We start from the raw sequence: 26,690 nt of genomic DNA, 5'->3' as shown, positions 1-26,690 counted from the left end.
TTGCTCTTCATCAGGTGCACAGCAGCAAGAAGTTTGGCAGTGAACTATGACCTTATTTTAATGACAAATGTCTAAAAATACTGCTGATTTACGTTTTTATTTAATTTATACATACGCAATGAATGTAAGCCTGCTAACTGTGTGTGGTTCAAATGATAGAATATGTAAACTTTGTTTATATATATAATTAAATAATAATAATTAAAAGCCTGCGTGTAAGGCTTTTATTTTGAGGTTGACGTCACGAGCGCAGATTTGGTTAACCAATTAGAGGAAAGTGGGCGTTTCAGCACCGCCTACATGTGTAAAATGAATTTTAAAGTCGTTTATCCGTTTTCCTACCCTAAACCAAAAAAAACCGAAAATCCAGCCAAAATCTCGTTTTTTCGTTTTCTCGTGAGCAAAAGAAAAACGGAAAAACGGCCGTTTTCTCCATTTCCTTTATTCCGTTTGAAAATGGAAAACAAATGAACAAAACGTACACGGACCGTACACGGACCATTTTTTGACTCATTATTTCGTTTTGGTTTTGTGTTTGTTTTAATATTTCGTTTTAAGTTAATAAGCAGAATAACAGATGAGTTTCCGTTTTTTCTGCCTACAGAATAAACAGAAAAACGAAATATTCATCGTTTTTCTGATGTTTCGTTTTCCGTAATAAAAGGAATAATCAAATGAACGGATGATACACGGACCTTTGTTGTTCCTTAAACTTGGATAGACGACAAGACTTTGGTCAGTTTACTCACTCTCAATTGGTATCAAAGTTTTATAGATGTGTTATTCCGTTAAACACAAAATAAGATATTTTGAAGAACTTTTAAGCATTTACTTGCTTAGAAAAACTATTTCAATGGGTTTCTTCAAAATATCTTCCTTTGTGTTCAACAGAAAATAGAATCTTAAACTTGTTTGAAACAAGTAAAGGGAAGTAAGTGACAATTTTTCATTTTCGGTAACTATCCTTTATTACTCCTTAGAACCAAATGGATGCTAAGTATATAATCATTCTTTCTCTCACACCATCTCCCGCCTTTGATAGAGTTTTGCTAAATTCAGCATTATTAAATTGCATTTTCCACTGTAAGCGATGCTGCAGTATTCAGCAAGAAGAATTTTCTAGAACAGATTTTGCATGCATGTGATGCCAAACAGTGCTTTCTATATAGGAAGCTCACTAGGCATTGGAACAAAACCAGAGTCAATATCTGGAAGGTCTCTGCAGTTGGGCGCCACTTTCCCTATTTTATGAGGAGCTGTGAGCACTGGTCCCTGAAAAACCAAGAACTAGCAAAAGAGAGCATGACGCAGTGCAAGACAAATAAACTGCTCCTGTCAAACATGAGCAGAACCTGACCCCTGTATACTAGGCTATAAACAGATTACAGGGACTGTAATTAAGTGTAGGTCTGTAGAGAGTGTAGAAAAAATCAGAAATGTACAAAGAGAACAAAATTTGCCAGGGACATAAATAAGTTTGGCCTTGAAAAAAACTAATTTTGGCAACACATATAGTTGAAGTCAGAATTATTAGCCCTGTTGATTTATTAGCCCCCCCGTTTATTTTTTTCCCTAATTTTTGTTAAGGGAGAAAATATTTTTAAACATTCTAAACATAGTAGTTTTAATAACTCATTTCTAAAAACTGATTTATTTTATCTGTGCTATGATGCATTAAATAATATTTTACTAGATATTTTTCAAGACACTTCTATATACTGTAGCTTAAAGTGACATTTAAAGGCTTAACTAGGTTAATTAGGGTAACTATGCAGGTTATGATAAATTGGCAAGTTATTGTATAACGATGGTTAGTTCTGTAGACAATCGGGGAAAAAATATAGCTAAGGGGCTAATAATTTTGTCCTTAAAATGGCTTTAAAAAAATTTAAAACTGGTTTTATTCTAGCCGAAATAAAACAAATAAGACTTTCTCCAGAAGAAAAAAAATATTATCAGACATACTGTGAACATTTCCTAGCTCTGTTAAACATCATTTGAAAAATATTTTAAAAAGAAAAAAATATTCAAAGAGGGTTAATAATTGTGACTTCAACTATATATATATATATATATATATATATATATATATATATATATATATATATATATATATATATATGAATATATATATTCATTCATTTTCTTTTTTGGCTTAGTCCTTTTATTAATCTGGGGTTGCCACAGTGGAATGAACCACCAATTTATCCAGCACATGTTTTATACAGCGCCCTTCCAGCCGCAACCCATCTCTGGGAAAGATCCATACACACTCATTCTCACACATACACTCCGGACAATTTAACCTATCCAATTCACCTGTACTGCATGTCTTTAGAGTGTGGGAGAAACCAGAGCACTAGGAGGAAACCCAGGCAAACTCCACACAGAAATGCCAACTGACCCAGCCGAGGCTCGAACCAGCAACCTTTTTTTGCTGTGAGTTGATAGCACTACCTACTGCGCCACTGCTTTGCATATATATATATATTTGATTTGAGTTTTTCTAAAAAAAAATAGAGTTAAGGTCTAAGCAAATGCAAATGTGGGCCTAGGATAGTTTACCAAAGTGTAAAAATGCCACATTCATTTACGAACCTACTTCCCAACCGTTAGACATTGAATTACATTACGCTTTTTACTTTAAAGGTTCTACAGAACAGAGAACAGAACTCTGGAACCACTTGAGGGTGAGTAAACTTATCACACTTTGGTAAACTAAAGTTCATGATATTTTTGCTTTTATCATATGTTGGGTGTTGAGAAGCTAAAAAGTAGGTTTGAGGATAGTTCATCCAAATGTATATTCCTGTCATTAGGAAATAAACATGAAAATGACCCCTATCATGATTCATATGGCACCAAAAATACCTGGAAAATAGAGCTGTCCTCCATCGTAACCTGCGACATCAACAAAAACAACTGTGTGTCAGGCTCAGACTATACAATTTTAGCACGAACCGTTTGACTTTGGGTCTTGTGGTGATTCATAAACATCTCAAGATGCTATGATTCAAGAATTTATTGCTCAAATCAATCAATCACTTTATCTCATAAAGTTTGTCATACACTGCAAAATATAAGCAAAATAATCTGCCAATGGGGTGACAATCTTACTTTTCCTTTAAACATTTTTTTTTTTACTTACCCCATTGACAGATTATTTTGCTTGTTTGAAGGAAAAAATCACAAAATTTTGGAATATTGTTTCTTAAAACACGTATTTCTTGTCTAAAAAATTCTTCTTGATTTAAGAATCTTTAGATATTCAGACAAGAAACAAGTAAGAAAATCATTTTTTTGCAGTGTATATAGGACAACAAACTGATTCTGCATTTGGTATGCTTCGCAATGTCCCAACAGAAAGATTAAACATGTTTCATTTGGAAAATGATGCTCTATGATGCGTTTCATCACATCTGCAATGTTGACCAAGAATAGCACAGAAGCCTCTTCATAGATAACTTGCTAGGTCTAATTTTGCAAAACAAACATTTTTTATAAATAAGAAACAACTTAATCACACCGGGTCGTTGAAAATAGATACTTCAGTCTACATTTTTGTGAAACAACAAAAAATGTACATCATTATATATTTGACAGCACTTTCGAAATTAGGGTAAAGGAATGGTTAAATGAAACTGCTCTTCAAATAGCAAAAAAAAAAAAAAAAACAACTTATTAGTGTCTAGCATTTGAAATTGAATACATTTGCATCATCTATTTTTCTCCATATGGACTTTTCTGGCATGATCAATTTGCTCATTAAATCAAGTTTTAAGAAGTTGATGATTGATTATAAAGCTTGTTTAGCATGCTGTCCCAGGAGAGAGCCCTGAGCTCACAAGATCCTCGAGCCCTGGGCAAGAGAAGAGTTTGAGCTAGATCTCGACAACTCCCCTGCTGTAATGAACAGATAGTGACTGCTCTAAAGAGATAACTACTCAATAGGAGCATCTCTATGGTGCAGATTTGGATTAGTCAATTAACTTAAGTTGCATGTTTTTGGACGGTAAGAGGAAACCCTGGGAAAAACCCACATAAACACAGGGAAAATGTGTAAACTCCACACAGAAACATCGGCTGGCTTGAAAAGGACTAGAATCAGTGACGATCTTGCTGTGAGGCAACAGGGCTAACCACTGGACCACCATGTCACCCATCTAGGAAAGGAGGCGGAATAGGGGTGGATCGGGGGATTCTTGGGAAAAAAATGGCTGTTATAGGAGACTTAGGGTATTTATAGTGGCTTAGGAATTGTCTGATTGGTTAATCATAAATTGGATAATGCGGGACCAGCTGCAAGCAATCATAAGCATGTGATCCTCTCGAAATTAGTTTATAAATAAACTTCACTTAAAGCAGTGGTTCTCAAAGTGGGGGTCGAGACCCCCCGAGGGGTCGCAGGACAATGAAGGCGGGACGCCTGGTGGTTTCCAAAAATCTATTTATTTTTATTAAACCAAAAGAATGACCATATTTTATCCATAACCAACTGAAGAGAAAAAATGGTTACTATATACTATTATATAGTTACTATAGTAGCTTATAGTTACTAGTTCTATTAAATTGCTACTTCTCAGGTAATTACATTATGTTAAAGACACAGCAATAGCATCAGATGCAGCAGATTGATTTTATAACACCAGGTTAAACTTTCTGGCTCATTTACAGCACTGACATACATACAAAAATAAAACAAAGAATAGACTTTGGTCGATTGGTATGTGTGCGCCATTGCATGCAAGGTTTATGTAATTATAACCACCTCCGAGGATATTGGGGGTCGCAAGTAACTGGCATTGTCATTTTGGGGGTCGCGGGCTGAAAAGTTTGGGAGCCCCTGACTCAAAGTACATGGTTCCAGTGCATTTTTCTTTTACTTTTGCTTTTAAAAACACAATTGATTGGGTTATGGAAGGATTTGGGTGAGTGGTTCACTGGTGATTTGTACCACAATCCCTTCCTTCTCACAGACATGTACAATAAGGATGTGTATCTCAAACATACAACAAGGCATACTCTAAGTAACTATTACAGAAAGTCCGGTCATGATATCTGTTTTTTTTCATACAATATATTGCACTAAAATATTTAGCAATAAATGATTTTATTGTCATTTTAAGATCATTTTATGTCACTCATTATATAATTCCAGAATGAGAATATAATTGTTACAATCGAGGTTGGGGGAAAAAGGAGCGATGACTCAAATGCAAAGAAAACGGGTATTTATTAATGGTAAGAATAAAATAAACAACAAAATAAACTACTACGAGGGGGAAAACATTGATGAAATAAACAAATAAACACACAAACAAGACTGGGCAGGCTGGCAGGGATCCGGACGGTAACACACAAGACTGGAACAGAACAACGCAACATATGATGATGAACTGGCACAGGACAGCAGACATAAGGAGAATATAAGGAGAAGTAAATTAACACAAACAGATGAACACAATTAACTAATAATGGGTTAACAAGGAGGGTTGGACTACACAATAGAAGGGAGAGCACATGACAGAAAGAGACAACACAAGCCATGCGCTCACATAAAACGAGACTAGAACACGCAGCCAATGAGAGAACTCATTAACCGCGTGTTCATGACAACACAAGCACGCGGTGCATGTAAACATACACCACGTGCTAAACACAACACCAACAGAAGACTGAACGCGAGACACGAGAACACGATGAATGAAAACACTCACCGTGCACTCACACACGCAGCGTGCATGTCTCATCCCAGCGCCGACCAGAACCGAAACCAACTAGACTGAGATGCTTGCAATGAAACACTACGCTGCAGACAGACGAACGTGAACACCCGCAATTGCAAACACACATAGACCTCACAAGTCTGCATCAACCGGGAACGTGCACAGTCTAAGCACCTTCACAATTGGCGCTCATACAGAGACACCTACAATGACAGAAACAGTACAAGACAGAACTAGTGTCCAGACTCTGCCATCAAAACAAGAATTTACAAGACCAGCGTGGCAGAACCCTGACAATAATATCATCACAATGCAAGTCCACTTCTCCAAAGAACAGATAATACTTCATTCTTAAGAATATTTCTTTTATTTATAGTCATTTTAACAACTTAATAATTAGGCTTTGAAATCAGAATGTAAAAATGCATATCCTGGGCTAAAATGTTGCTACAATTGGTTATGAATTGGCAATATATATTGCATTACTAAAAAATATTGAAGTCAAATTCATGTATTGTGCGATAAGTCGATACAGGCAGTGATAGGCCTAATTACAGTTTTGCAAATGTACACAGCGTCCTCTAATGGAATTGCCAATTTAAATGTGCAATGAAATGTGCAATGAAATCAACCCCGTAGCAACGTCTTTTATGTTACACAAATAACACAGCTTGTGCCAAAAGCAAGGTTGTACAGTGTATAATTTTCATGAACAGTTCTTAAAAAATTGTTTATTGTAAAGAATATTTTAATTATCGAAATTTCTTTTTTTTTCAATGAAGATGCCTTGATGTTAAAGTGAAAATATTTTTTAAAAATGAAAATAAATGTTTCAAAAGTTAAAGTATGCAGAAAAAGATCATTTTGCTTTTCTCAAGCATGTCTAATGAAAATATATATTCTAAAAAAGCAATCTAAAGACTAGGGATGTAACGGTATTGTAAATACCGTCATACCGCAATATTAATTTTTTTCGATATTACCGTAGTCGCATGACTCGGTAAAACTATAGGTCTTTTGAGAAAATTTGCTCAGGCGAATGAAGCGAACGGGAGGTAGCGGAAACTACAATTCCCATCAGCCCTTGCGGTCTGTTGTCGCTACAGATACAGTAATGCGGAAATGGAGTGTGCTGCTAGAAGCGGGCATCAAAAAGAGCTGGAAATGATCGAACCTGAAGCGGGTGTTGTCGTCGCATGCGTACTGAATAGCGGTGTTGTCGCGCGCGTTCTGATCAGCTGTGTTGTCACGCGCGTACTGAATAGCGGTGTTGTTGCGCGCGTTCTGATCAGCTGTGTTGTCGTGCGCCTACTGAAGGGCGGGACGGAGGGTGTGACACAGCACACTGTTCAGATTGATACAGACATGAGACCTCTATCTATCTCATGGCTTGTCCTCTCAAGTGGGGGAAAGACAATGCACAACGTTACCCACTGCTGTCAACCTGGGCCAAGTCATATCTCTCTGTCCCAGAAACCTCAGTCCCAAATGAGAGGGTTTTTTTCTGTTGCAGGGGACATTGTAAATGCCCAGAGATACCAGCTTTTACCAGATTATATTTATATGATAATTTTCCTTAAAATCCATCTCTATCTAAGTGAGTGAGTGATTAAATGTTGAATGTGATGAGTTTTTAACAATACTAAATTGAAACTTTATTTTTTTACATGGTTTAATAATTTTTTGTTATTAAAATTGAAGTTCCTGTTTCAAAGCTTACAGATAGATGGCTAATTTGTATGTCATTGACACTTTTGGCACTTTTTTGGAGTATTTTCATAAGTTTTGTTTTTTCCTGTAAATGATTCAATAAATACCGTACCGTGACATTCATACCGAGGTATTACCGTACCGTGAAATTCTGATACCGTTACATCCCTACTAAAGACATTTAACCTTTTTTTCACCACTTTAATTTGTAGATCATTTTTTTTCTTTTACCTATTGATTGTTGTGATAGGCCTAAATATTAATTCATTCATTTTCTAAGTCCCTTTATTAATCCAGGGTCGCCACAGCGGAATAAATCGCCAACTTATCCAGAACATGTTTGATGCAGCGGATGCCCTTCCAGCCGCAACCCATCTCTGGGAAACATCCATACAATCTCAATCTACGCAGATTGAGGCATGTATTTCCAAAGAACCTGAGCTGCTATTTCGAAACAGCAAACAGCGATTGGTCAGAAATCAACATGACTTTAAAGTCCACATGACAAGAATTAAAGAATCAAAACTCAATCATCTAACACAGTGACAACAGTTACAGTTACATAAGTATTGGTCAGTCTGAATCCTGAAAAAGAAACTTAAAAAACACAAACATGTTAACAGGTACAGCCTGGTGACTACATTTGATTTGAATGACTGCAAGTCGAAGAGGAATAAAATGGTGCTATCCACTTGTTAAGTGTGACGTCACGCGAAGCCGCTTCCGGTTCTAAGGGCTCTATTCAGCTGTATGGGGAGACTCATGAAATGGTAATAATAAACGTTTACAAAGCGATTTAATACTTTCGAAAATCACGATCGCAATATATATATGTCCATGCCTAATATCTGATGGCCAGAAAATAATTCATTTTTTTAATAAATTGTTACAAATTTTGGTATTTGTGATGCAGCAAGCCCAGAGATTGTTTTGCACACTATGACTTTATATAAAATAACCTTTATTGTGTGATATGAATTAAAAGTGATCATTAACAAATAGTTTCTCAACTCAAATGAGTGGCGGCTTGGACCCGGAAACAGTATTACATACGTCACCAACACGTCATCACTTAACAAGCAGATAAAAAGCCTAACCCATACAACAGGCAAAATGTGTTTTAGAAATGTCATAAATTTACAATTTACATTTTGATCAAAGCAAACTAACAAAAAAGCCCGATATTCCATGACTTGGACAAAATAATCTATAAAAAATGGAATTGAACTGGAACTGGTTTTTCATGATAATCCAGAATTTGACCAAGCTTGACCAAAAAACATAACTAGGGTTTAAGAAATTGAACCTCAATCTCTGGGTTTCCTCTTTAAAAATGAGGCCATTCCAGCAAATGAGAGTTATTAGAAACCAGTTATCTGAAACCAGAATGGATTTGCTTCAACAAAGCAAAAACAGATAGATTTCAGGCATCACGGGCACTATTCATCAAATACATTAATTCTACACCAACTGGCTTGCTGTTATAAATCTTCTATGACAGTCTGCTCTGATGTTTTTACATTTATTTTTGTCGGCCGCTCCATTTAGCTCTGTCCAACCGCTGTGCCCTGGTCTATTGCATGAGGGAAGCTCACATGTCAGACAGATCTATGAAGCTATATTGTTACACTAGATCTGAGATCCCACAAGGGAGGCTGCCTAAGGTCTACTACAGATGAGCAACAGTTTTACCTTGATGAGCTCTTCCAGCTCATCGGGGGTCACGCAGGGATGCTTCAGGAGGAAGGCAGCTTTCTTCAAAGTGATAGAGTCTTTTTGGTAGCGCTCAAAGTGTTGCTCCAGAGCTCTGAAGACCAGACCGCCGGCAACCAGGTAGGCTACCACCACCACAAACACGGCAAGCACGGTCTTCCACTTCATGACTGTGAGAAGGGCTGAACCGTCCGCCACCGCTTCCATGCTGGCCACCATACTAGCTGGTCGGGAGACAGAAAGCCGAGGTAATGAGCAGCCCATGGGGTTCTGCATGGTGGCCACGCTGGCCTGCACCAAGCTGGACTGCAGCATCCCTGGCTGGACCTTCTTTGGTGGCACCAGGTTGGTCTGCACTGGCACTGTTGGAAAAAGATACAATTCAATTCATGTTTATTTATATAGCGCTTTTACAATGTAGATTGTGTGAAATCTACATTGATTGTTTGAAATCTACATTGATTATGTGAAATCTACATTGATTGTGTGAAATCTACATTGATTGTTTGAAATCTACATTGATTGTGTGAAATCTACATTGATTATGTGAAATCTACATTGATTGTGTGAAATCTACATTGATTGTGTGAAATCTACATTGATTGTGTGAAATCTACATTGATTGTTTGAAATCTACATTGATTGTGTGAAATCTACATTGATTATGTGAAATCTACATTGATTGTGTGAAATCTACATTGATTGTGTGAAATCTACATTGATTGTGTGAAATCTACATTGATTATGTAAAATCTACATTGATTATGTGAAATCTACATTGATTGTGTGAAATCTACATTGATTGTTTGAAATCTACATTGATTGTGTGAAATCTACATTGATTGTGTGAAATCTAAATTGATTGTGTGAAATCTACATTGATTGTGTGAAATCTACATTGATTATTGTGTGAAATCTACATTGATTGTTTGAAATCTACATTGATTATGTGAAATCTACATTGATTGTGTGAAATCTACATTGATTGTTTGAAATCTACATTGATTGTGTGAAATCTACATTGATTGTTTGAAATCTACATTGATTGTGTGAAATCTACATTGATTGTGTGAAATCTACATTGATTGTGTGAAATCTACATTGATTATGTAAAATCTACATTGATTGTGTGAAATCTACATTGATTGTGTGAAATCTACATTGATTGTGTGAAATCTACATTGATTGTGTGAAATCTACATTGATTATGTGAAATCTACATTGATTGTGTGAAATCTACATTGATAATTTGAAATCTATATTGATTGTGTGAAGTCTACATTGATTATGTGAAATCTACATTGATTGTGTGAAATCTACATTGATTGTTTGAAATCTACATTGATTGTGTGAAATCTACATTGATTGTGTGAAATCTACATTGATTGTGTGAAATCTACATTGATTATGTAAAATCTACATTGATTATGTGAAATCTACATTGATTGTGTGAAATCTACATTGATAATGTGAAATCTACATTGATTGTGTGAAATCTACATTGATAATGTGAAATCTATATTGATTGTGTGAAATCTACATTGATTGTGTGAAATCTACATTGATAATGTGAAATCTACATTGATAATGTGAAATCTACATTGATTGTGTGAAATTTACATTGATAATGTGAAATCTACATTGATTGTGTGAAATCTACATTGATTGTGTGAAATCTACATTGATAATGTAAAATCTATATTGATTGTGTGAAATCTACATTGATTACTGTGTGAAATCTATATTGATTGTGTGAAATCTACATTAATTATGTGAAATTTACATTGATTATGTGAAATCTACATTGAATATGTGAAATCTACATTGAGTGTGTGAAATCTACATTGAGTGTGTGAAATCTAGTGAAGTTTATTCATAAACTAATTTCGAGAGGATCACTTGCTTATGATTTATCGCGGCCGGTCTCGCATTTGCTAATCACTATCTTCCAATCATATGAGCCCTAAGCTACTATAAATAGCCACAGTTTTCAGTTCACTTTATCTTCGTTTGGAAGAAACCCCCCTCCTCCCCTATTCTCCTCCTTTACCTCTGATTGGGCGGCACGGCGGCCCAGTGGTTAGCACTGTGAGCTCCACAGCAAGAACATTGCCAGCCCTGGTTCCACAGGATCGGTGGGTGTTTCTGTGTGGGTTTTCCCCGGGTTCTCCGGTTTCCTCCCACCATCCAAAGACATTCAACATACATAACAATCAAGCTTTGTCTAATCCCTTGTGTTCCCTTAGCTACCGCAGCAGAGGAGTTTTGAGATCCACCGAGCTCAGGCTCCCCTCTTGCTCTGCCAACGGGAGGAATCCCCGGGCTCGAGGAGCCCTTGAGCTCGGGGCTCTCTCCCGGGACAGCATGCCAAACAAGCTTTTATAAATCATCAGCTAAGTGTGAACTCTTGAACATTGATTGTGTGAAATCTACATTAATTGTGTGAAATCTAAATTGATTGTGTGAAATCTACATTGATTGTGTGAAATCTACATTGATTGTGTGAACTCTACATTGATTGTATCAAATCTACATTAATGTGCCGTTATGTCATATGTAATTTACAGAACTGGACATCAGGTCAAGTGTTGGTTATTGTCTAATTCTAAACTAAAATCTAAACAAAACAAAAAAAAAGAAGTTTAATGTAGTTTACACTCTTAAAATGAAGGGTTCCCATGGAGTTTTCTTTGCAGTGATGATTATTTTGGCTCTTACAGTGTGGACAGGGCTTTACAATAACATCCAAATGATAGTAGATTTTAGAGACTTAGATTTAGAGACAGCCACTCCCATTAGCCACTTTGGCTGGCTGAAACTCATTTTTAAATTGCCAGTGCTGGCTCGTCACTACAGATTAGACTGTTAGTTTATGACCGTTCGTCTTAGAATCGAGAAGCAGCACAACTGACAAAAAAGCTTTTCGTGCGAGCAAAAGAAAGCAGGTGAATAACAAATGAGAGGATCATGCGCACGGTGAGAAAGGGTTTCCTCACTCACTGACGAGGGCTTTAGTGTCACGCGCACAGATGATATGATGCGCGCGAGTGTTTAAAAGCTTTGCCTGGAAACGAAACTAGTGTGATGCTCGTGCACCCAGAGTCCTTCAAGGGCTCGAGATTCTTTGTAAGCAGCAGCAGTTGTTGTCGCTTTAGCTTTAACCATTTTTCGAACAGATTAATTGGCCTAACATTAACCGTGATCGCAGCATCATCCTTTCAAAATCGCTCACAGAATGTTTTTTGACCCCATTCTTTGCTTGCTGTTATTCCTTTTTAAGTTTAATAATCATTCTTTACAATAATATTGCTTAATAATGTTGTTGTATGCATAGTTAACTGGTGATCTGGGATCTTGAACCAGAACAAACCACTGTGCATAGTTTTATATGCGTGAGAATATCATTTTTAAATGTCAGCTGTTTTGTTGAATAAAAAGTGTATGTATACAGCAGTATTTTGCTTGTTTTTACACATTATTTAAAAATTGTGGCAAGGAAATAATTAGCTTGGTAAGGCCAAAATAGCATAACCCATTTGCTCATGCTCATTGAGTAAGCTCATAAACAAAAAAACAGTTAAATGAACGAGGAGACTAGTGGAAAAAACACTCAATCTAAATGAAGTAATTTTAGCATGCCGCAACCCATGCCAAAGACAAATTTATGCATATAAATATATTTTTCCAACAACAAATTTGTGGCTAGTTAAAATGGCGAGTGGCTAGTAACGGTGGAAAACTACTAGCCACAGTAACTGGTGATCAAAAAAGTTAATATCAAGTCCTGAGTGTGGACATGAACCAAAAAAAAAACCCGTAATAAAATGCTGGGTTCCACACAATCCCTTCATGTCATCTGCAAATCGAAGTTAACTTCATGTTTCTTTATAGTTTTAAGTTGATTGAACATAAAACAATAAAGTTGTCCCTAAATAAATTGAGAGTTGTGTAGTGAAATTTTGTTGGAGTTTATAATAACTTGCTGTCTCTTAAGTCATGATTAGAATTTGATTTACAGAAAATAAGAACATACAGTTGAAGTCAGAATTATCCGCCCCCTTTGATTTTTTCTTTTTAAAGAAATTTTCAAATGATGTTTAACAGAGCAAGGAAATTTTCACACTATGTCTGATAATATTTTTTTCTTATGGAGAAAGTCTTATTTGTTTCATTCTGGCTAAAATAAAAGCAGTAAAAAAAAATAAATAAAACATTTTAAGGTCAAAATTATTAGCCCCTTTAAGCTATATATTTTTTCGATAGTCTACAGAACAAGCCATCGATATACAATAATTTGCCTAATTACCCTAACCTGCATAGTTAATCTAATTAACCTAGTTAAGCCTTTAAATGTCTCTTTAAGCTGTATAGAAGTGTCTTGAAAAAACTCTTGAAAAATTTCTAGTCAAATATTATTTACTGTCATCAAGACAAAGATAAAATAAATCAGTTATCAGAAAGAAGTTATTAAAAACTATTATGTTTAGAAATGTGTAAAAAAAATTTCTGTCCGTTAAACAGAAATTGGAAAAAAAAAATAAACGACGGGGCAATAATACAGGGGAGGTAATAATTATGACTTCAACTGTAAATAAACCTCAAAGTACAACATAAAAGCAAATTTATTGCAGCCATAGCTTCGTAAACCTTTCATCTGTTTTATAATTCAACATTGCAATATAAACATCTCTCATTTGCTTTGCTTGTATATATAAAGGTGTGTGTGGAAGAGATTATTGGTCAGGGTTAACAAAAGTGACTTAACAACATAGGGAACCAAATAATTGAAATAAAGAATATGTTACTCTCACAGTCGCATGCAATCCGTCCCATATGGTAGACTGGTTGTTGTACACTACTATATAAGATACATATGATCAATTCCTGTATCTTGCATTATAACCATACCATACATTACACAGCTAGTGTCAAAAGCAAGGTTGTACAGTGTATAATTTTTGTGAACAGTTCTTTAAAAAAATGTTTAATGTAAAGAATATTTTAATAATCGAAATTTCTTTTTTTTTTCAATGAAGATGCCTTAATGTTAAAGCAAAAAGATTTAAAAACTGTTAGTTAGAAGTAAAAGTTAGAGTATGCAGAAAAAGATCAGTTTGCTTTTCTCAAACATAATGAAAAGATTTATTCTAAAAAAGCAATCTAACGACATTTCAAGGTATTATAAATGCAAATAGAGACTCTTTATTTGTAGATAATATTTTCTTTTACCTTTTGTAGATTTGGTCATTGTTCCTGAGGATGAAAGCAGGACGCACAGCCTCTTCATGATGGAATCTACAGTAATTTGGTTGGCTTACAACAACTGACAGATGAGTTTGCGACAATACCGTAAAGTTTGGACTCACAGCCCAGAAGCCAAAAAGAACAGATAGACTATGCATTCCCTGCTTTTTTTTAATTAAACCTGATAAATCTTTGAGTCTTGAAATTCCAAATTCACGATTATTTTGTATTTATTTTTCTGCATTTCATGTTTCCCTGCTGTCCACTATCATGTAATAACAGGCATGTTTCTGTTGCAAACCAGTGATTTACCAAGTCATTTATCTACACCATAAAAGTTGACACTTCAAGGACTAAATAATAAAATGATTAAATAAATAATTAATTAAATAAATAAATCCCACAAGCAATTATTCTGACTTAAAGTTACATTAAAATATGTTTGTTTGTTTTTTTCCACATTGATGCCTCTTGTACATTGTCTTATCTTTTAGGTGAAGCCTGTCATTTCTGGTAAAAAAAACAAACAAACTTGCTAGTATAATAAAACTTAACTTAATTCAGAATTACCTAGGGGTATAAAGAATTTCCAGCTTGATTGTATATCAAAAATAGTTATTTTTTGAGTTTAGGGTTTGTTTCCCTCTTATGCTCATTTTACTTTCATTGTGACAGAGTGATTTTAAATGAATGCAAACAAGTTTAGAAAAGGAGTTGTTTCTCAGTACATGGATCCACATAAAGCCTCTGATCACTGCTGCATACACCACCCCTCACCCACACACACACTTTTGTTGGCTTTGAAAAACCTATTACAGTAGAAAGCAGCAGTACTGGGTGGAGCAAGATAAGCTAGAGTTCCAAACCACTGGCTACATTTATGAACACATAACAGAATAAAATAAAAAAATCCACCAAAAAAAATATATTTCTGCTTTAATACTATCAATATATATATATATATATATATATATATATATATATATATATATATATATATATATATATATATATATATATATATATTTTACATTATTATCAGATAAAGCAATTTTCTCAACTTTCTTTAAGTCAACCAATGCCAACACCTGCAATATGATGTAGTATTGCACAGCTGTTTATGTGGACTGTCCCTGCAGCATGACCGCAATAATTCACTGTGACAATCCGACCGCTTGTTTACAAGCCGTTTTGAACCTTTCTTCAGATTCCCCAAGGCAAATTATTACACTTATAATTAGCCTTCCATAACTGATTTGAATTTTGATTGAAATAGAATCCAAAATGACTTTGAAACTATTCATAGACACAATATGAATTAGGGGAGAGTTTTGTAAAAAAATCTAAAATTTCCAAATAAACTAATTCAGTTTTAGTTATTTTATTTTATTTTTTTAAAGATCACAAAGTAAATGTTGATCACCTAATCAGCAACATAAGGCAGTGTCGTGAGTAGCCTAGATGTAATTTGTCGGTACATATAGTAAGATTAGGTAATGCTCGTGTGTCTCCCACGTTTCATTATGCGTCCCCCGTATCTCTGCATAGTACTCGAAGACTTGTAGACGCGTCATGGTAGCAGAATATCTCTAAATTGTGCATTTTAATGCTCATACAGACTTATACAGAAGTTTATTGGCTTTTTTCCTCTTAAATCTTGCTAGAGTAATACAGTAAACCTCAGTAATAATAGTCACTTGATCACGTCGTGATTGAGGAAGACCTCTCAAACATCAGGCTGTTGTGATTGAAGCGCGTGGATGTGAATCTTAATAAAGGTGTCCACTGAAGAATTGAGGCGGACAGAAGAGATGCATTATTACAATCAACTTAGATGTTAAACCTTTGATATTGCACCACTAACTGATCAAAGTCAACCTCACCCATTGGTACTCCATCATCATTTTGCGCATCTTGGTTAAAGTGCTTTTAATGGGATTTGTTGGGTTCCCGAATCACTCATCATGACAACTGGCTGTCAGAGCGCGTGTATGCTTCGTTATGCTCATAATAACTTCTGTCTAAGATGCAGGATGAACAATATACGGCATGTATGACAATGGCATTTTGGAAAGTAAATGCACCTACCAGGTGGAGGGTTCCAGTTGCCCGGCTTCCTCGGGTTTTCCGTTGGAAATTTCATTTTGAATTGCAGTTTAATTCATGATATGGTCGCGTTTGCTGAAGAAATGAAGAAAAAAACAATTCAGGAAGATGCGGCGTAACTGTTGAATCATGCTATTTTCCTGGAAGTCATTCTTTTTAAACGTGACAGGGAGGTAAATGGGTGCAGGCATGAGATCATCTTCACAGGCGTGTAGAAGGATGGTTGTGCTGCCGCTAGACTCGCATGCATCTGCCTCGATCTCTTCATGGCACTTAAGAGTTCCACATCACTCCGCCTTTAGCCAGCTGCACCATTTTCCGCGCGTCAGAGACCCTTTGTGTGTGAGGTAAACAGTGGAGGTGCTGCTGAAGTCCACGCGCTGTTGGGGGCATCGTCTGAACCTTTCTCGAATTGACTACATCGAGAAAGCTGTTCTCGGTAGCCGCAGTATGTGGCAAGCTAGTTTAACATTTATCCCCTCAGACTTTTTCAGTTTCGTGATTGTTTCGTTTTTGTTTCGTTTGTTTTTAATAAAACGTATCAATGCATGACCATTTTATTCAACACAGGCTCATAGGAAATGATGCAGTATGACGCCAACAACTTTTGTTCTTTTCACACAACTGATATTTACAGGCACATATTAAGGAATGTGTATAAATAAATAAAAAAACTTAAACGTGTCTATAATTTGTAATTGATAATAATGCAATGTAATCGAATCGAATGGAATTGTGCTCATGTCCACTGTTCAATGCACCATCTCTCTCCGATCAGAAGAGCAATTCTCCACTGATCAAATAAAAATGGCCAAGTTTTCAAAAGGATTCCCTTCAGAGAGGTAGTCTCAGCCTCAGACGTCATCCCAAGCACCCACCACAGACCTTTCATTAGATGTCTAATGCACATGGAACATTTTCCTGGAAACCTCATCCTCTGAATGGTTTAAAAAAGTAGGATTTCCAGAAGTCGAGTGTACAGTAATCTTATTCAGCCCATCTGAAAACAAGTCTGAGTAGATAAAAAAGCTGTAAGGATTATATTGATGACAGTGCTCATTAATAAATGTATATATAATATAACTTTCTAAGACACTGATGAATCAGTGATTGTGACAATGAGCATTTATCAGTTTGACTCATTGTTAAAATATACAACACTCACTGTAAAAAAAAAAAAAAAAAAAAAAAAACTTTCACAGGTGATGTCGACAAATAAGAGTAAAAACCTAAAAACATTCTGTCATTTTGGTCATGAACTATCATAGTACGATGCATGGTAAATGAACGATGTAGTGATGAGTGTCATAATGACTGAGTAACAACTTTTAGAGAAAATGAGCATAATTATTATTATTTTTTTTTTTTTTGTAGAAAAATATATTGTTTTACACCAACACTTTAAAAAAAATCCAATATTAGTTTCGTTAAAAACATGCACTCTTTTTCTGTATTAATTGAAATATATGTAAACGGCACATATGCCTATGTTTCTTTTACAAATATTATTGAGAATATCCTTTAATCCATGCTAAAACATAAAACTACTAACACTTTAATCTCATATATAAATCATAACAACTGTTAATGATTGTAATTTACAGTAGGCTATTTGGTAAGAAAAGTCATAATAATAATAATTATTATTATTATCATCATCATCATTGTTTTCTAATTGTTAAGTAGAATATTGTTTATTTATTTATTTTTTTATTTTTGGAAAAGTCTACTTGACACATTCAAACTGCTGCAAAAATGCTCTAACCACTAGGCCCATGTCATATACAGTAGGCTACAGACACATTTCTTAATACATATAGCCAACTATAAATTAAAACCAATAGCATATGCTATATATTTTTGGTTTCGCAAGCTTTGAGGATGTTTAAATAATTAAATAATAATCACCATAGCTTTCGTCATGAGCCATGGCTGCATTCAAAATATCATAAAAGATTTCATAGTGCACTGCGAAGGAAACGCAACTGTCAAAAGGAAGATCGCTAGAACTGAACTGTAAACATTTGTAAAAATCTGTAAAAAGAAGACCTTAATGTTTTTTTGTTTTTTTAACTTTTTTTTTTAATCATTCCGAGTTTAAATGGGGAACATTCTAAATGAATAGGGCACAATAGGGGATAATGAATAGGGATAATTGGGAATGGAACACAGGCAGGAACTATATGCTTAACTACTACAGCTCTAGAGGTGTAGTTACTAGCGTATAAGTTTGCGACGCAGTTTGCCAATGTTTATTGGAATGATGGATTTGGGAAATGGAAAATAAACAAACTATGTTTGTAATGATGGAACGTGCGACCTTAGATGGCTAACGATGGTTTTCGAAAACGTATTTTGTGGATACAAACAAATAGGCCTACAGCAAAACCTTGCTTATATAAAACAAGTAAAACTTTTACTCAGTCATCCATCATCTCCATCTGCCTGATCTTTATGTAGACACCTATCACCAAAATAATGAATAAATCTCAGAATTCAATCCCAAGTCTACATGTCCTACTGATTTCCTATATGTTTTGCTAACAGATCAGTAAGGTGTAGGAACGAATTTTACTCTCACTTAAATGTGCCATGTAATAAAACAACAAAAGCTTATGGAGAAAAAGACCCAGGGTAGACTTTGCCCTCTTTCCTGAACCTTGGTATATAACTCTGGTATTGTTAAAACTCAGGTGTAACCGGTAATAAGGTTTTGTTCACAATCTTTAATAAATTTTGATTAAATCCCAACAGATGAGTTAAACTTTAAGTCACTGATTAATTGGCTGCGTCCGAAACTGCCTACTACTCAGTAGGTACTGCATTTGAATTTAAACGTACTACTCGGCCGTTAGAAAAGTACGTTCTATACAGTATGAATGTGAAAAGTATGAATGGAATTCGGACGTACTACATCCGTAATTTTGTCATGGTCATGTGACCTACCTGCGTCAGTTGCGTCACCTCACTTCCATTCATGAATTCTCTCACGGGGCATTATGGGATAGCGCAGTGTGCATGGGATGCGCACTTCAGAATCTCGCCGGAAGTAGTAAGTCAACCGGGTACTTCTCGCCTACTGATTTTTGAATTCTATGAATTCGGACATACTACTCGGCTCGCATACTGATTTTAGCATACTATATAGGATGGAAGTATGCGGTTTCGAACGCAGCCTTAGTCAAAATAAAAAAAAAAACTAAAAAAGAGAGAAGGGTAAAAAGTCTGTATCAAGACCGACTCATAGTGCACCATGTATAATGTGGACTTCCATATATACTCTTAGATTTATTTTTGAGTAATAAATGTTTTGCATTTACTTTAGAATTGTGTTTTATTGCTACGTTTCCATCCACCTATTTTTATGCTCACTTTGGATCTGCGCATAAAAAAATGATTGATGGAAATGCCAAGAAGCCCATAAGTTTTGATTATATATATACATATGCGCATAACTGAGTAGGATGAACTTTTTATTCAATAAGAATAGATGCACATAAACTGCGATAGAAACACATTTCAAACAAATGTCAGTATGTGTATTAAAAAAGGTCCATTTGACTTTGTTATAAGATCAACTGTTGATAATAATGTGTGTGAATGGATAAACTAGCATGCTGAGCACACTGTAAAACATCTGAAATGTTGTTTTGCTCATTCTAAAATGCCATTTCATTTAACCATTTCAATATTGGTGTTACTATATTGTTAATGACCTCCAGAACTTTCAAGAGTATCTGTGCTCCGCGTCTTATGCCTTCAAACGTCACTGCGTGTTCACTGCGTGTCAGGATTGTCTTCTGAGGCACAAGTCATTTATTCAATCAAGAAAAGATTCACACAGCTTCTCTGATCACAGCCAATTCCGTTTTTACTGTTGATATTTGGTGCCAGATAATAAGAAAGTGACGATTTTGTTCTCTTTGACTCGTTGGATGGAAACTCTGCTTTATTTGCATGTCTTTTATGCGATAATCTAGTTTTACGCATAAAGTTTATTTACATTTTTGGATGAAAACATTGCTATTGTTTTACTGTAATTGGCATGATACACTTTTATCTAGAAAATAAAGTGTTAAGTTTTGATGCATTATGAATTCTCCCAATATCTTTTTTGGATTTTTTGGAGGCGCAGTAGTGCTGTAGTGCTGTTGCCTCACAGCAAGAAGGTCGCTGGTTCGAGCCTCGGCTGGGTCAGTTGGGTTGTTTCAGTGTGGAGTTTGCATGTTCTCCCTGCGTTCATGTGGGTTTCTTCCAGGTGCTCCGGTTTCTCCCACAATCCAAAGACATGCGGTACAGGTGAAATGGGTAGGCTAAATTGTCCGTAGTGTGTGTGAATGGATGTTTCCCAGAGATGGGTTGCAGCTGGAAGGGTATCCGCTGCGTAAAACACTGCAGCCGGCAGGGTTACATGGTCACCCACCGAAACTAAGGAGAACTGCACCCAGTCAGTACCTGGATGGGTGACAACATGGGAAAGCTTATTTGCTGCCGGAAGAGGTGTTAGTGAGGCCAGCAGAGGATACCCAGCCTGTGGTTTGTGTGGGTCTTAACGCCCCAGTATAGTGAAGGGGACTCTATACTGCTCAGTGAGTGCCGTCTTTTGGATGAGAAGTTAAACCAAGGTACTGACTCTCTGTGGTCGTTAAAAATCCCAGGATGTCCTTCAAAAAAGAGCCGGGGTTTAACCCCGGCATCCTGGCCAAATTTGCACACTGGCCTCTGGCCCCATATCATAATTGGCTTCATCATTCTGTCCCCTCTCCACCAATCAGGTGGTGTGCGGTCTGGTGCAAAATGGCTGCCAGTGCATCATCTAGGTGGATGCTGCACACTGGTGGTGGATGAGGAGATTCCCCCCATTGAGTAAAGCACTTTGAGTGCCCAGAAAAGCGCCATATAAATGTCAAGAATTATTATTATTATTATTAATATTATTATTATTATTAAACATATGCTGGATAAGTTGGTGGTTCATTCTGCTGTGGCGACCCTAGATTAATAAAGGGACTAAGCCGAAAAGAAAATGAATGAATGAATAAATGAGATTATGTGGAGGCTGGTAGATCTTTGTACGTGATATCCAAACAAACTGGACGAGACTGTTTGCAGCAGTCGCACTTCAGCTCGGAGACTATTCGATTTCTGGTTCTCACTGACTAAGTCGTTTCCATACAACTTGCTAACTGAACTATACTAGTACGAGTACTACACTGTACGAGTGAGCAGGAGGCAACCGGGCTAATTGGGTATTATTTAACCCTGCATCCTCTGACTAACTTCAGAATGTCAAAATCATGTGAAAACTCGGCACTGGGTCCCTGATGAACATATGACTGAAGAGTATGGGAACAGAAACTCTAAAGTGATTTATGAACGACAAATGTGACACATTAATAATTAGAAATACACTCTAAATTTGACGAGCACTTAAAATCGGAGTCAGATTGAACTTGGAACTGGAAACAAATTGAAATAAATGTAAATAAATACCCGCATTTTTTTCAGACTAAAAAAGGAATTTAACCTTCGACCATTCATCGGATTCTGTCCTTGGGACGATGGAATCTTACAAAGGATGTTGATGTGTTGTTGTTGTTGTAAACTTTTGAAGACATTAGTGAATGAATGATTGCGTGACAGACTTATATTCTCAGGACAATTACACTCACATAAACCTGGCATTGCAAAAACAACATGTGATTGGTTAAATTACCTGTCAGTCATACAACACAGTGGGCAGTCCTTGACCATTCAAGTTCCCAGACCTCCAGTCATCAGTCTGAGGTTTGGCTACGTGAGGGAATTCCATACTTACTGCAGATCCTTCTTTGGCCTTTGTACAGCATTTCTAACGGTTGTTACTGTCTATTCCACATGGTGTCTAATTATTATTATTATTTTTAAAATGTATTTTTGGCATTTTTGCCTTTATTAGATAGGACAGTAATGAGACAGAAAGCAAAGTTGGAGAGAGAGAGAGTGGTGTAGAGTTGGGAAATGTCCTCGAGCTGGGGTTCGAACTTGGGACGCCCTGACATCTTACTGCACCATATATCAGCATACTAACCACTACTGCGCCAACAAATGTCTAATCTTTTAATAAAAAACTATTTCTAGCGACATACCAAAAAGAGATACTATTTTGTTTAAAGAGTTAAGTGTTAACATGGCTTGCCATAGCAGCATGGAGACACCACACACATAAAGCACCAGCATCTGTCTCACCTCACCCCATAATACTGCACTGTTGCGTCAAGTGCTGCTGTTGTCAGAGAAGACTCATCATGTGTGTCATATCATGTTCGGACAAAAGTGCTGCCATTTATACAGACTGGTGCAGGTATGAATTCCACTGGCTGCATGACCACATGAGAACCCTCCTGGAGACTAAACAGCAGAATATTAGACATCAAGAAGAGAAAGAGTCTGCGGTAAAGCACTGACTCCATCTGTTCATTCAGCATTACAGCACTGAATGCAAATATGAAGTCATCACATTACATAATGAACACTCAATGTTCAATGCATAATAGCTGTTAAGTGTCTTTCAGTGGAGCTTTCAAAAATGTAATTTTTCAAATGTATACTCTTATTTATATACTAGTATGTATTTTAAAATGTAATTTATTAGTTTGATGGTAAAGCTACATTTTAAACGGTCTTCAGTGTCACATGATCATTCAGAAATCTAAAAGGCAGACTTATTTTTTTTTACTTTTCATTATTTCAGGATCTGCTAATGATTTTTAAGAAATATTTATTTAAAGGGCAACTATTTTAACCTTTTTTAAGATTTAAGATAAATCTTTTGTGTCTCCAGAATGTGTCTTTAAAGTTTCATCTCAAAACACTTTTTTTCACTGATTTTCTGCTCTGAACACAATGTATAGCTGTTTTGTTGCGTGTAAGCTAGCTCTCCCCGTCCATCATTCCCACATGACTGTCAGAGTGTGCCTTAAGGTGCTTTCACACCTAGACTTTTGTTTCGGAACCTGTCTCGTTTGTCACGTTGCGGTCGGCCTCAAAATGGGAGAGGTTTGGATTCTATTTTGATGAAATAAGGGACTTATTGTCAGTATATCTCCTCAATATGACTGTGGACACACTATACCTGCACATAGTTCTAGCCAAACAGCTTACAAAAGAATATTTTCATTTCTAGGTGCCCTTTAAAATGTTTTTGTTTAAAATTGATTATGTAACAGTATATGCTACATGGTGACTTGGGGTACAAAACTAAACACTTAAAAAAAACCTTCTTTTGCCATTTAAAGTTTCATTTAATTTATTAGCAATTTATTTAAAAACATTCTGGAAAACGTTGCTTAAAATCATATATTTACACACACAAAAAAAAAGACTCCAAAATGGTGAACTGTCAGAAATGGAACGCAGAAAAGTGTGTATGTAGTGTGAAAGCAGAAAACCCACGCCAGCACAGGGAGAACATGCAAAGTCAGAACATGCAGAAATGCTAACTGACTGCCAAGATTCAAACTAGTGACCTTCTTGCTGTGAGGTGAGAGTGCTCGCCATGTCACAGGGAAATGTCTTTCATTCACAATTCTTATTTTAAATAAGGCTAGTGGTTTTAAAAATATAATTAACGTTACATGTCATTTTATTTATTGGCAGGTTTAGTTGCTAGCTACTGTTAAAATCAGTCTTTATTGTGTCCTGTGCTGATACCACAGTGATGTCAGTCTTTGGATCAGCATTGCTTTAATCGCTTAATTTAAGTTAAACACAGTTTTAGTCTGCAGTAACTTATTTCCTTTCCAGTGATTTGGGAGTTTTTTTTTTCTTCTTCTGCTTATTTAGATTGTTTATCAATGTGTTCCATGATCTGTTTCTCATTCTTCAAGGCACCAAACACTATGCTAAAGATGTGGCAGCCAATGTTTTGAATATTACTTTGATTTTCTATGGTATTACAGCATTTACAGTTTTTGTGGCAAGACAGTTTCTCTTTAAAACAGTCTTTTAAAAAGTCTTTGAAATCTTCTTATGATTGTCTTATGTTGCACATGGGCAAAAAATCCATTGTTTGTCAAAAGTATTGACTTTTCTTTCATGCAAAAAATATATTAGGTTATTAATCAAAAGGAACATTGAGTAAAAATCATTTTCCAGCAAGATATTTGGTAAATTGTCTTCTGTAAACATCAAACCAGTTGAACTTTGCTGCTATGGGATTTCCGCCTGAATTTTGCCTTCCCAAATTTAAAAGCTTCCCAAATCCACATACAATGTAAAAATTTGGTATCATTTTAAAGAAAACCCTTTAAATTTTCATAAAACACTATTGAAAGTGTTGAAATATCTGTATATGTTGTCTGTGTTATAATAAACACCTAAAAAAGATGCTCTTTTTTGTATTTTTTTTAGAAACTCAAATTTGAAAGTGTATCTTTTAGGTTCTGTGTGGTCTAGCGTGCTATAATTAATTTTGGTGGTTCCTGCACATGTCTGTAATCATAGGAAAAAAGAAAAATGTCTCTACCATAATCTATGCAAATGTTATTGTACTCCAACTGATGAGAGGTGCTCTACAAGCCACAGGGACTGATCATTGTTTTCATATTTCACTATTCTTTTGTTTGATCAAACATAATTCACTGTGTTTGGACCACGTCAGACATATAAAAGGATTACTTATGCACATCATCTGAAAAACCGAGGACAAATGGCCCTGAAGTGCACAGCATAAGTTAAGAGATGACAGCTATCTGGGGCTGCTTATTGATCATAAATGTTTTGTTTTTACTTCTGCGCCATGGAAACACCGCGATTCTTTCGACAACTGTTTGATTTGGGAATATAATTCAGTAAAAAGAATGCTAGAACCGCATGAGCACCGGCAAGAGCTTTTATTTGAGATATAACTTGTACTTGTGTCATATTGTGTCATATGAACCATATAAAAATGAACCAATGTTCAATACCCAGCTCGGGTATCCAAAATACTGTGTATTTAAGTGTAAATAACTTTTGTACAGTAGGATAAAAACAAAAGTTATGCATATGTGCATAAGGGGGTCTGGTGCAATGCTAGCCCTTCAAATCTTAAAGCAAAAGTCGATGACGTCACAGTACCGGGTCCGCGGAGTTTAACTGGTTTTAAGTGACAGCACATTAATTTGCTAAGCACATCATTTGGACACATGTAAAGGTGATTTTCTCAATATTTAACCTTTTTTCAACCCTCAGATTCCAGATTTTAAATATTTGTGTCTCAGTTTAGTATAGTAAAGAACCCCTTAAATAAAGTAAACTAAAGCAATGTGCAGAACTGTTTGAAATTATGATAAAGATATGGTGTGAAAAACGCCCCCGTCTGATTATACTTTAACCTGTCTTTTTCTGCACTGGTTGTTTTGTGAAGCACAATATTTATGATAATAAAATGAGAAGTCTTTATTTAATTGACAGATGTCTTAAGGGAATACTGTCACGTTAAACTGTACCAAACTTTTACCAAATTAGTTTACTGTTCTACATTTCACCATAAATGTTTGCATTAATTAGACACAATAGATTGGAATCTGTCTCATGAAACAAGACATTAACAATTCAATCAAAAGCCCCAGGAGGTTTGTACAGCCCATTCGGAGCTCAAGTTGCAACCAGGTGGTCTGACCTCCATTTATACCTAACTCATTTTATTTGCAGGTTCTCATGTTCATTTGTTATTAACATAACAATATGACATTACATTTTTACATGTTTCAATAGATGTTCATCCACAAAGTATGTATGTTAATATATGTTGCAGGGGTAAAGTGAACTTTTAGCTTGATATTTATTCATTATCATTTTTAGCTTTTTAATTTTTTAAAGGGGAACTGTATAGAATTGAGGAACACTTGTTATTGGTCACACCAGGAGGCGTTCAGTAAACTCATCCAGCAAATCATTCCTCAAACTCATTCATTTAAGATACTGAATGTGTTTCAGTGTCTGATATATTAGCATTTTTATTATTAAAATAATTTATTATATTATTTTAGGTTTTATTTCATTTCATGTTCAAGCATACATGCAGACAAACACAATATAATAGATAATATATAATATTTATTAATTATATGGTTGAGGTCAGAATTATTAGCCAACGTTTATTTTTTTTCCCAATTTCTGTTTAAGGAAGAGATTTTTTAAACACATTTCTGAATACTATAGTTTTAA

At 35.6% G+C, this 26,690-nt stretch overlaps 1 protein-coding gene across 1 annotated transcript in view; it reads right to left on the bottom strand.

Annotated features, from left to right (window-relative positions):
* Positions 1-16,544, bottom strand: part of kcnk10a (potassium channel, subfamily K, member 10a) — a 54,704-nt gene extending 38,160 nt beyond the window's left edge. Inside the window, exons 1-2 of the mRNA NM_001318375.2 lie at positions 16,482-16,544; positions 9,129-9,511 (exon numbers count right to left, since the gene is read on the bottom strand). Coding sequence (NP_001305304.1) covers positions 9,129-9,511; positions 16,482-16,536 — 438 coding nt within the window. The 5' untranslated portion in view covers positions 16,537-16,544. The remainder of the gene's footprint in view (positions 1-9,128; positions 9,512-16,481) is intronic.
* Between the last annotated feature and the right edge of the window lie 10,146 nt (positions 16,545-26,690).

This window comes from Danio rerio, chromosome 20 (genome assembly GCF_052040795.2).
Source record: "Danio rerio strain M-AB ecotype USA chromosome 20, GRCz13ab, whole genome shotgun sequence".
Classification (NCBI taxonomy): domain Eukaryota; kingdom Metazoa; phylum Chordata; class Actinopteri; order Cypriniformes; family Danionidae; genus Danio; species Danio rerio.
Note: the sequence above shows the minus strand (reverse complement) of the source record. Positions and strands in the feature narration are given on the sequence as shown.